The sequence below is a fragment of the Salvelinus namaycush genome, chromosome 21 (assembly GCF_016432855.1).
Source record: "Salvelinus namaycush isolate Seneca chromosome 21, SaNama_1.0, whole genome shotgun sequence".
Classification (NCBI taxonomy): Eukaryota; Metazoa; Chordata; class Actinopteri; order Salmoniformes; family Salmonidae; genus Salvelinus; species Salvelinus namaycush.
In genome coordinates this window covers 20,650,028-20,662,705 of record NC_052327.1, presented here as the reverse complement: position 1 = coordinate 20,662,705, position 12,678 = coordinate 20,650,028, and the positions used below count along the sequence as shown (strand labels likewise).

Below are 12,678 nucleotides of genomic sequence, written 5' to 3'. Positions count from 1 at the left end.
ACCTGTTTGGCAGTGCAGTATGTTCACGTGTAAATCCCTAAGTGCATTTTCAGGCATGCACGGGCCGAGCGCCTCCCTCTCTCTCCTCTCCCTAACTCCTCCCACCTTTGCTATAAGCCTGAAGTGATAGCCCTGTCAGAGTCCCGCCCTCCTAACCTGTGTGACCCACCGTCCTGTCTGAGTCATGTGTCTAATAACCCCGCCCCCTATTTCCCTCTCACACACCCCTCCCACTGGTCAGACTGCTGATCCTCTGCTTCAATACACACTGAACCAGCAGGAAGGCCTGACATGGAGGTGTGTCTTTTACTACAAACCATACAGCTACAGTCCCATTTCAGTGTGGGTAATTAAGTCGTATGGAGACTTTCTCCCAACGCAAGACAACTCACAATGGTGTATTAGGAGATTATCTGCAATGTTACAGAAGGCTCTATTCTGAGAGCAGAGAGCCTTGTCGACCGGGCGGTCGCCATTACTATCCCAGCAGTACAAAGACACACAGTGGGAGGATTGTTCTACTTTGGTTAATGAGAGGCTGGGAAAGAGACTGCCCTGGTTTCAACGGCCCACTGGGAATTCAACAAACCAATTTGGAGCCCCCATAAAAAGAGGTGTTGCACAAAAAGGAGTCCTACTAGAAACGTAATCCGGTACTGAGGAGTTGGGGATTAAGTCGTAGCGGAGCTGAGGGTGCTAATTTAACACCGTTTGCACCAGGTCTGACACCAGGAGTCTATGTTTGAAGCAGATCATTTGAATGACTGCTGCACATCAGAGCAGACCAGAGTAGAAGGTTTTCTTGTCTCATTTTCCTGTGAAATGCTGTCAGAGAAAAATGAACTAAAAGAAGAAACACGTACTCTATTGCATCACACTGACAGACATACTCAATACAATACAAAACGTGCATACAATGGCAGGTTAGCTGGTTTGTAACATTGATGGGAAACTATCCAATGTGAAAAGGAAAATCAACCCTTGTCCTGACCTCTACTAGACTCAGTTCAGTGCATCTGATTTGTAGAAACACGGAGACAATATGAGCATGGGCCGCCATTTCCTCTCTGTCAGCCACATTCTATGGTAGGACTCAGCGTATTCACTCCAACAGCCACTTACAGGAGTAGGGAGAGACCCTAACAAATCAGATTTTCCACCAGCGCTGGATTCTCATGGCTGCCTCTCCCACAAACCCTCAGTATAACTGCTACGCGAAGCGCTGGAATGCTAGCAGATCCTCTGTTGGCATTTAGAGTGTTGGCAGTCGATGTGACAAGGGATAAAATATGCCTTTAGGAGTTTTACTGCATTTTTTCATGATAATAATGGCCCTCTGTGCTTTATTTCAACCAGAATGAGTTGTTGGCTGGGGCTGGGCACTGGGGCCGGGCAGTGCCAGCAGAGCCAGTAGAGAGAGAGAGCCTCTGGACCTAAGGCCCGCTAGTTCCAGGGCTCACCGCCTGTCGTCCAGGTACCCGGGACCAGCTTCAGGAAATGCCAGGGCTGGAGAAGGCATTACACAGCTGGCCCACTCAACCGTTGGGGGGAGGAATTTAACCTGGCTGCAGGATCATCTATCCTAACAGACCCCCCCACCCCCCCACCCTTTTTTTCAAACATCAGAGAGTTTTGGAATCAAATATTATCAGGGGCCTCAGGTAACAGTGGAACCGGAGGAGATGCGAAGCACAGAGGAAATAGGCAGAGTCACATGTCCCACCTCATAAAGGACTGCAGTGCTTTCATCTGAGTGCACGTCAGGCCCAGAACCACTTGAAACATATAAACCAGTCAATCTGACAGGTGTTTCTAGCTCGCCATACATTGTTGGCTAGTTCTGTACATTGTTGCTGGGCAGATATCTCTGCCAAATCACTGAGCTCTTACAAGCTCAATCCCTGAGCAAAAAGGGACAGACGTCATTGAGATACTAAAGATCCCAAAAGGTTTAATAGGATATATCTTTCACTGAGAGGCCAAGATCAAGTAGTCCTTTAAAGAGGCTGATAGGATTTTAAAAAATTTAAAAGGCTGGGGGAGGGGCACTCTCAGTCTTTAAGCTCAGCATTTTTTGTGTTCCTCTTATCTATGCCTGACAGAGGCACATGGTAACATCACAACAGGACATCTGCTAGCCATAACAGCCGTCAGTGGCTCAGCATGGCCTCCATCCTCCACATTCTGACAGCATGCACGATGTGTAACTAACATTAAAGCATTAAACACATTCTGTTAGTATGACAATCTGTCATCAGTCAAAGCAAAATACAAAGACAGTAGACGCCTAGACGCAGACATGCATAAAAAGCATGTGGGTTCTAGATTTCAGTGAGTTGGAATGAGACCGTATGTTTCAACAACAGACTACTCAAAGGGGACCTGAGGCAAAGATGACTGAACAGTCCTGCATATGGCCTGATTTAGTATTTCTGTAACTATCAAATCAGCCCAGCATTTACATTCTTAATCAACTATAGACGATGGGTTAGAATTGGTAAGCAGTGGTAAACGGAAAGGTCTAGTGAAAACAATGCCTCAAGGAAAACAGAAATGTCCTGTTCAAATCTGTTTCCTTCAATTTGGTGTTCCAAATGACCTGCAGGAGCCTATAGTTTTCATGATGACCTATGGGTCCTGTACTATTAAATGGCTCTATAGGGCCATACATTCCAACCGATCTTTCAAGTGGCTGAATGTGCTGTCTGTCTGTCTGGTCTGCCTCAAGTGGGTTCATGACCTCTACCGTGACTGTATGAAACTTAATTCATACAGTCTTTAATTCCCGGTGCAGAGAGAGAGCGCGAGAGAGAGAGAGAAAGTGAGAGAGAGAAAGTGTGAGAGAGAGAGAGGGGGGGGGGGGGGGGGGGGGGGCACACTAACACTCTACTGACAAGAACAGGCGTACAGGCTCCAAATGTAACAAGCATCAGTCAGCTGTGACCAGAGCCCCCGACATGTATCCCAACAATCCCCTTTGAGCTCCAGAACAAGTCCCAGGCTCTGGTTAATAGACCAAATAAACACTGTTGGTTACTGCCCACTTCTTCATTGGGTGGGAATGTTTGTTTTTAGCATATCTGACATTGCGTTCCTGACTTATGACGACCCAATAGGAGCAGAAAACAGAAACACACAGGAGGAAATAAAGTGGATCTAAACTCAGCCGGAGAGTCCAGCCAAGAACATCAGGAGGGAGGACTGGAGCTATCCCAGGGGACACTGGGGCATGATGGCAACCTCCCTCTCTCAGATAGAGCCCTTCCTCTCCTCACTAGGCAGACCTCTCTGGTCAGACTCTCACACCTCTCACCGGGTTGTCCTGAACAGAATGAGCCTATGGTTGTCTACTGTGAAGAAGACTACCACCTGAATGCACACCACTCCTTTCCATGCGCACCAACAGTACGATCTGTTTCTCTGAATTGCCCTGTGAAGGTCTTGAGTCAGGTGAACTGCTGTGTCCTCAACTTTGGTCTAATCATTTCCCCAAACGTTCAATTGCTATCATGGCTACGCAACCTCCCTCTCTCAGATAGAGCCCTTCCTCTCCTCACTAGTGCAGACCTCTCTGGTCAGACTCTCACTCCTCTCACTGTCAGGATTCCTGTGTGCCAATTAACAGAATCACTGCAGTGGGATTGAAATGTCAGAGCCCCCCCCCAAAAAAACACAAGGCAACAAAGTGACCTCTGATTGGTCGTTACCACGACCGGCTATTTCTCCGGAGGCCGTGAGTGGCTGGAGCAGGTTTTATGCCCGGGAGGCGGAGCTGGAGTATCGTTAGTGAACCACCCGGTGGGCGCGCTCCACTACTCATTCAGTAGAACGGGAACCCGGCCAAATCATCTCTCAGCTCGGGAGGAAAGGAACTAATGTTTCTCAGTCTACTTAATTACCTCACTGAGGCGTGAACCGAACACAGCAGCACATACTGTATGAAATATACAGGCACATTAAGAGGGAATAAAGCAGACCACACCGTGAGAAGCACTCAAAAATAGGTCCACAGTGACGCACAAAGCAGAGACCCTATCCCTAACTCACCTATGCTGTTGTCCAGGTTGGTATCTGGTGGTGTGCCCATGTTGGTACCCAGGACGCTCCACCCCTGGGGCAGGGCCAGGTGTCTAAGGGCCAGGGAGAGGCTGTCGTCCAGCCGCTCACACTCCTGCAGCGGGATCTGGCACTCGTCCAGCAGCAGCGCCCCCTCCAGACCGTCGGCCTGCCCCGCAGCGCTCACCAGGAACTGGGCCATGTCAAAGGCCAGGTCCTGGACGAACTGGAAGCGCTCCTCAGCCACAGGATCCACGGAGCCGCCGGGCCGCGCCGAGCACAGCGTGACCTGCACCGACTCAGAGCAGTCATGGGCTAGGAAAGAGAAGGAGAAGAAGGGGTTACTTTACTTTTTACATATAAGCATGGGCTGAGGGACCCGTTTGTTACTGTACATACACATGCTTCAGACATTCAAAAATACTTTACAGTGTGAGTTTACAGGGTGAGTTTACAGCGTGTATCGGCCTATACAGTTCAGTTGAGCCTAGAAAAAAGAACAGAAAAATAGAGGCATAAGCTCCACTGTCCCGCTGCAATGCAGGCGTGAGATTTCTGTGACCTCTCTGGTTGCTAAGATGCTCAAGGTCCAAACATGAAACCCTCTTTGACAATGAATAGTTTTAAAAACCCCAGAGGAATGAAAAGGAAACATTCAGCGTTTAAGTCTCTCGTCAGCTAATACGGGTAGAAGTGACAGAGCAGGCGAAATACCACTTAGCTTGCCCAAATAACTTGGCTGGTGTCAACAGGTTTCAGAGTGGGCTAACATGAATCTACCCTCCCTCCCAGTGGACCTTTAAACAGACAATTTTAATTATATTTAAAGGTGTATTATTGAAGAAGCCTGTGAACCAACAGGTAAATATGCTATTCTCACAATCAGAGGAATATCCATTAGCTACAGGTGTCGCAAACAGGGGTAATAACCATCAAAACCTGTTAGCATCTATGAAAAGTGTCTAGCCCTTTACACTCGTACCCGTATACGGCTTGAAAATCCCTCCTGGTAATAGTGCAACTTTTGCAAATGTTTTGTTGTCTGAGTGAGGGAAATGCTGTAAATTAAGAGGACTCGATGTATTCTGAAAGATGAGACGGTGAGGATTATAATAAATACTGCTTTGATGTCATCGAGCAAGCCAAACACTTCACATTTCCATATCATAAAACTCATGTCATATACAGTGTCGACGTTTATGATCACTGTTTGATGAACAGTTACAAGATGACATGGCGTCATACCCCGGGTTGTCCTGAACAGAATGAGCCTGTTTGTCTACTGTGAAGAAGACTACCACCTGAATGTACACCACTCCTTTCCATGCGCACCAACAGTACGATCTGTTTCTCTGAATTGCCCTGTGAAGGCCTAACACTGTAATATCGTATTTTATTTTCATGTTGGCAATAGAACATTTATAATGGGCCGTTTTCTGGACTGTGTAAACAACAGTGAGTGTGTGATGCAGGGCTGTGTTCCAATCAAAACAGTGGCAAGTGTGCTTGCTCTAGTTCCTCAACGGCACAGCTAGGAGATAAAAAAATAGGCACCTTATACTGTAGTTGAAGACTATGTTGAGTCACAAAAGTGCATTGAAATGACTTTGGAACTGTGCACACTTTGGAGAGGTGTGCGTCTGTGTAGCCACGTGGTGACACCAGTTAGTCCTCTCACTCAAACCCTTAGCATTTCTTGGTCTTATGTTTAACTGACCCCACATTTTCCAGGAATAGTGGTATCATGTAACTGTATGTATCCAGAGTATTTTCAGAATGTGGCGAAAAGTACAGTAAATGTAAAATCAACAGTGTAATGTTTGGATTCAGTCTTGAGTCAGGTGAACTGCTGTGTCCTCAACTTTGGTCTAATCATTTTCCCAAACGTTCAATTGCTATCATGGCTATGCTTTTCCTATTTCTTCTGTAGGAAACATTTCCATGTAGCCCTATACGTATAGGCCAATTCCCACGAGTGTAAAGGGTTAAGACATGGCCTAGTGACATGATGTACTGTTCTGTTCCTTTACTATGTCTCTCCCTGCTCTGAAAATGAATGGACTCCACAGCAAAAGGCCACGTGAGAGCCATATTTTATTGACACCTCATATTAGTCATGACACAGGACTGAGGGGACAGGGGGGACAGCACGCAAACATTCAGGAGGCCCACCCACTCCTATTCATGGCTCTGCTGACGTCCATACACACAACACAAACACAGATACATCCGAGCTGGGGCAGCCATCACGCCATCATCAATATGCCACATGTCAGCCATGTTTTTACACGGACCATGCATGGTGATCAGGATGATAACTGAAGCTGGGGTTAAATATAAAAACAACTTTTCTGTCAGACAAAAATATATTTTGGATTTATCTCTAGGACATCTTCTGGTAAGGCTGCCTAGACATAAACACCCGGTGGATGAAAACATGGTTTACTACCAATGACCAGACTGAGACAGATATAATTATGGAGCAAAGTTCTCACATTGTGACAATGTATTTCCAAGGACTGGGAGAGTGGTGTACATGTAGCAGAGAAGCAGTCATAAACAAAGGCAACATTCCTGTGTCAGCTGCCAAGAGGCTTGTCCCATTTCAGTGGAAGCAAAAAGCAAACATCATTAGCTGAAAATCCATGTACAATGTCTCTATTTGCCCATGAAGAGTGGTGTGTGCGTACGCGTGTATGTGTGTGCGTGCGTTCGTGTAACTATAAAAGACTTGGTTAATCCAAACGGATCTGCCACACAGACAAACACACAACCAGTACCACCGTCCAGCACCAGAATGTTGTTTAAAACCCCATCTCTCGTCTGACTGTCCCGTGGGGTAAAAAAAAAACGTCAATGTGTCATTCCTGTTGATAAAAACGTCCTAGCAACCATCAGTTTCACTAAAACAAGAGCCGGGACCACCGGCGGCGGCAGAGCTCTGTGAGGGAGATAGAAGTGCACCTGAGGAGAATGACAGAGCTTTCTGAAGCTCTTCTTCATTTGAAGGTCTTGATGCACTGGCCAAAATCCTTTAAGTGTTCTTACACTGGAATGATTACACAGGCCGTGCCAAGGAGCTGCTGCTGCACAGTGGCATGTGTTACAGTCAGATTGTCCCAAACAGCACCATACTGCCTATACTGTGGGCCGTGGTCAAAAGTAGTGCACCACTGTAAATAGAGAATAGGGTGCCATTTGGGACGCACATGGAGCCATTCCACTGGAATCTTCCACCCCGCTCTATTCCCCTCCTCCGGCCTCATTAGGACCCTCTCCGTCAACTAGCCGTCCATCTGTCAGAACGCATAGACGTTCATTTCACTTTCACGCCGTGTCTTCCCTAATTGTCTGGCACCGCACTGAGCCGTGGAGTTGTGTGTATATCAACAAGTCAACCACACGGTTACTGTTGCTGTGGCTATTTCCACAGGAACGAAGAAATGTACCGTAGCTACGCTGTGAGGTCATTTTATATTATGTAGATGACATCATAGCCACTAAACCACACAGAGGGAATACTTTAAAAACAGTCTGCAGCACATCCAGTTCCACCTAATTTAGCGCTGCGACAGCAGGGATGAACCGTACTGTAGATAGGCTAGATAAGGTATCCCGACATTGGGGGAAAATGGCTTACTGGATTGGCACGCGGACACACACTGTAAGGCTGACTGATGATAGCAAGGCTTGTGGAGGTATTTATTAGGCTATAGTGTGTTTACTACTTTGGGAAAAGGGATTTTAGAGATTAGGATTGAGTTATTCCATTCTGTTTAATACTAAGGGAAAGGAGTGGAAATACATGTCCTTATACAGTTACCTAGGGTCAATATGCACGCACGCTCGGGGCAAGGCTTTCAGGAGCTGAATATATCTGTGTTTACTTCTCTAAAGCCTTGTCAGGTTTTCCTCCACTTCCGACATCCGTTACATTAAGATGGAATGTCTCCGAACATCAACAGCAATTAGAGGTCTCTAGCCATAAGTGCAGTGTGTGTTTGACTGTCTCAGAGTGAATTATTAGTCTAGTTTCAATCTGGAACACTTTGAGAAATGCCGGTCATATTCCCAGGACTCCTGGTGGTATGGTAAGTCATTGGGCTGCGGGTGTGTGGGATTGCGTGAGCTTGAGTAGCCATGTGTGGTGTACAGTGTGGCAATGGATACAATACGACTCTAAGTATTGTGAAGACAGACGGCCTGCAGTGTGGCAGTACTACTGTACTTTCCATTGGCCAATTCAATGGAATGTTTGGGACCTTTACGCCCTGTGGTGCATTGTGGGACTTACCTGGGCACACGGCCTGCAGGGTGACATGGCTGATCCTCAAGGTGCTGGTCAGGTGCCTCTGGTTGGTGCCAGCAAACAGCAGGTAGAACTCTACATCCTCCTCATCCTCCAAATTATCTTCATCACCAAGCTGCACCGTCAGAAGACACTCACCCTGGAAAAAGACAGACAAATGGAAATACAGTTATACTATACATTTGAGCCACATAGTTTGATTGACATAGGTTGAACTTTTACATTGTCAGAGCTCGCAGCAGAATGGCAAAGAACATGACCTCTCTAAACTAGGGCTGGGAAATGCCAGGGACCTCATGACACGATATTATCACGATACATAGGTGCTGATACGATATGTATTGCGATTCTATATGTATTGCAATTCAGTACTGCGATTTGATTGTGATTCGATGTTCCAAACATATTGCTCTGTATATGTCTGCGGCAGAAAGACGAGAGAGCCTGAGGAAATCAGTTTTGGGGATAACAGTGCTCAAAACATGTTGGCACACTCTTTAAAACATTTAAAAAGAAGATGGAGGATAACTTATAGTTATAACTGACTAGCGCTAGCTAACGCTAGCTAAAACAAAGTATGGTTTTTATTTTTGGGATTTCACATATCGATACTTGGGAGTCACAGTATCGATATAAAATCGGCAAAGATTATATTGCGATACTCTACTGCAGTGTTTCCTCTGCGTTCATTTAAGTGTGGCGCTGCACCACGGCAGAATCATTCCTGCTACACCAAAAGAAACATAATATATTTCTACCAAACATAGTTTCAATAAAGTTCTGTAAAGCACATTCTCTTTTCTTAGTAAATAGATAATCCATTCTGGGTTCAACACAGTTCTGAAGGTTATTTAGCTCTGTGAGCTGTTGCAGGCAGCCTGCAACCCAAGAAACACAGCGCGCCTGTGACCAGTGCTCGATACAGACGCTCTGCGGCGCGAAACACAATTCACTTGAATCACCTCAGAGTGCTCCTGCGTGAGAAATTGCAAGAAAGGTACGTTAGATAGATAGATAGATATAGAGAGAGAGATATAGAGAGAGAGATATAGAGAGAGAGAGAGATAGAGAGAGAGAGAGAGAGAGAGAGAGAGAGAGAGATAGAGAGATAGAGAGATAGAGAGATAGAGAGAGAGAGAGAGAGAGAGAGAGAGAGAGAGAGAGAGAGACGATCAAGACCAGGGAGCAGTTCTGGGCTTGGTTCAGAGAGGAGGTGTGTTTTCAAATGCTGTGATGAAACCAATGTTACATCATGTGTGTTGGATAAACTAATTAGGTCATGGATCCATATCTTGTTGGGCTCCAGGACAGCCTAGACCGGAGGTTTCAACCCCTGGAGATTCGGGGGTGTGTTGGGACCTCAGGCTGCATTCTCTAGTGAGATGATAAACACCTGTATTTTAGGGGTTGGACCAGCTGACGGCAATGATAAAGCTGGCCTCGCAGTGGGAGCAGTCTACCCCTGACTATATCAGTGTATTCTGTTAATTTTGAGAGGGACTTCTCTGCAATGAAACGAGTAAGAACATTTAAATGTGAAAGTTGATCGATTCTCTTTGTCCCTCTCCCTTCTCTAATTTTTATTTTTGTTATTGCAGGTCAAAACAGACTTGAGGAACAGACTGCAGGGAGAGCATCCAGCCGGCTCTCCATCAACAACCCCCCCCCCCCCCCCCCCCCCATCAAGGAGCTCAATTACAGGAGGGCGTTGGAAATCTTTTTCCAAAAGCCCAGAAGAATAAAGTGCTCTGACAAAGGCTGTCAGAACTAGGTTTTTGTCAGAACTTGAAAAGACATTTCCAACGCTCTCCTTTTGTGATGAACATGAATTAGTGGGCTCTAATTACATTTACATTACATTTAAGTCATTTAGCAGACGCTCTTATCCAGAGCGACTTACATTTAACCAATTTTATTTAACTAGGCAAGTCATTTAAGAACAAACTCTTATTTTCAATGACGGCCTAGGAACAGTGGGTTAACTGCCTTGTTCAGGGGCAGAACGACAGATTTGTACCTTGTCAGCTCGGGGATTTGAACTTGCAACCTTTCGGTTACTAGCCCAACGCTCTAACCACTAGGCTACCCTGCCGCCCCGGCAGTCAAATGTTCCTCTGTTAATTTTGTCAAGATAAACTTTATTATTTCAGAAAGGTCTCTGTTGTGTTTCTTTAGATAGCTGCAACACTCAACCTTAAATTGCAGACTGTATACTATAATAATTTTACTGATACGTTATTGAGCTCATTTCTGGGGGTGGAAATTATATTTTAGATGGTTTATTTGAGTTTTTTACTTTAAAAAGTCACCAGAACCAAGCTTTCAGTATTTATACATATTTTGTTTTGGGGGGGAAGGACCCCGGAACCCCCCCCCACCAAAAAGGGGGACACCCCCCCTTAAACCCCCCCACTACCACTAACTGTCCCCCACAGCTAACACATTTTCCAGTGGAAACACTGCTCTACTGTATTGATTCGCCCCCATTCTTATTCTAAACCAGAGGAGAAACAAACACAGAAATATAGGAGAACAAAAAGACCCACGGGCAGGTATCAACACCTGTCTATCACGGTAGGAAGAGGCTGTGTTTTATTATAGCACTATCAACCCATAATGTAGGGTGGAATACTCAACTGAATACATAAAAACAAACCCTGCTAAAACAATAATTACCCCGCCTTATTTAATTACAGTGTATTGCACAAGTGTGTGTGTGTGTGTGTGTGTGCGTGCGTGCGTGCGTGCGTGCGTGCGTGCGTGCGTGCGTGCGTGCGTGTGTGCCTTCTTGCATCGGTGTGTGTTATAATGAATGATAATTATTCTAGAGACCTCTTTATACTAAGAACTCTTCAAATTGATAGAGCCCCCAGCCTGGGGTTACAACCAGGCTGTTCGCAGTTCTCTGACAGGTCTGTTATATTGAGGGACCCAGTGTAAACACATGACTACTTGTCATTCTGCTTCACCCAGCGCATGGTCCAGTGTGACAGCCAGCTGCACATAGCAAGACCCTCAGCCTGAGAGGAAGAAGGTAAGATTGGAGGACGACTGTGTTTCCAGTTTCCTTAATTCTAGGTTACCCGTGTGCCGGTACAAAGCACTGTACTGCTGGAGCTGTCTGCCTGCCCTCTGTTGTTTTCCTCACAGGTCCACATCATATCCACCTTATCACATGCAGCAGGAATAACAGATAGGGGGACAGAAAGGTACTGACTAGTCCAAATAACCCAAATATCTCTCTCCTTCAGTGGCAGGATTTTTTCATACAGAAATAAACACTGAAGATAGAAAATGCATGTGGGAAACATAGATGTCATGGGTAAGAAGAATGCATAGCTTACTCAGTCACACGCAAAAAAACTATTCCCAAATACACGCAACGTGTCCGGAGCTACCAATTGTAGCCTTTGGGGCGGCTAGCTAGCTAGCTTAGTATAGTGGGTGTTCAATGACGTACAGTGGGCGTATGTGGACACGACTGTTGACTTTGGACAGACTGTAAAAGCCACATCCTTCAGTGCTGAATGCCAGTCAGCTGGTCTGTCTGTGGCTGATGACAAGCGGTTAGAGGAGGCTCTCTCACCATATAGGCTAACACTGCAGCAATTACTTTAACATAAAGCTATGCTTAGAATCAACGGGAAAGCTCTTGCACCGTGTATGCTAGCACTGTTTAACATACAGCTGTGCTTAGAACCAACTGCCTGAGGACAGAAACCCCCCCAGCCATCCTATGGTTCATCTTCTATACACCACATGACCAAATGTATGTGGACACCTGTTTGTAGAACATCTCATTCCAAAATCATGGGCATTAATATGGAGTTGGTCCCCCGTTGCTGCTATAACAGCCTCCACTCTCCTGGGAAGGCTTTCCACTAGATGTTGGAACATTGTTGCGGGGACTTGCTTCCATTCAGCCACAAGAGCATTAGTGAGGTCGGCACTGATGTTGGGCGATTAGGCCTGGCTCCCAGTCAATGTTTCAATTAATCCCAAAGGTGTTCGATGGGGTTGAGGTCAGGTCTCTGAGCAGGCCAGTCAAGTTCTTCCACACCAATCTCGACAAACTCTTTCTGAATGGATCGCGCTTTGAGCACTGGGGCAGACAATTTTTTACTCGCTACACGCTTTAGCACGGCGGTCCCGTTCTGTGAGCTTGTGTGGCCTACCAATTCCACTTCACAATAACAGCACTTACAGTTGACAGGGGCAGCTCTAGAAGGGCAGACATTTTATGAACAGACTTGTTGGAAAGGTGGCATCCTATGATGGTGCCCTGTTGAAAGTCACTGAGCTTTTCAGTGAGG

At 46.0% G+C, this 12,678-nt stretch overlaps 1 protein-coding gene across 1 annotated transcript; it reads right to left on the bottom strand.

The window, feature by feature from the left end:
* Window positions 1-3,994: 3,994 nt before the first annotated feature.
* Window positions 3,995-11,523, bottom strand: LOC120065818 (A-kinase anchor protein 13-like). The gene is made up of 3 exons (XM_039016869.1): window positions 11,449-11,523; window positions 8,351-8,504; window positions 3,995-4,371 (listed from the first exon to the last, which is right to left on the bottom strand). The coding sequence occupies exons 1-3, from the start codon at window positions 11,521-11,523 to the stop codon at window positions 3,995-3,997; spliced, it is 606 nt and encodes a 201-aa protein (XP_038872797.1).
* Between the last annotated feature and the right edge of the window lie 1,155 nt (window positions 11,524-12,678).

Coding starts and splice junctions, on each gene's coding strand:
- LOC120065818 (XM_039016869.1), bottom strand. CDS start 11,523: ATGTGGACCTGTGAGGAAAACAACAGAGGGCAGGCAGACAGCTCCAGC. Junction 8,505..11,448: donor TGCTTTGTACCGGCACACGG/GTAACCTAGAAT, acceptor GTCTTTTTCCAG/GGTGAGTGTCTTCTGACGGT. Junction 4,372..8,350: donor CCTGCAGGCCGTGTGCCCAG/GTAAGTCCCACA, acceptor TCTCTTTCCTAG/CCCATGACTGCTCTGAGTCG.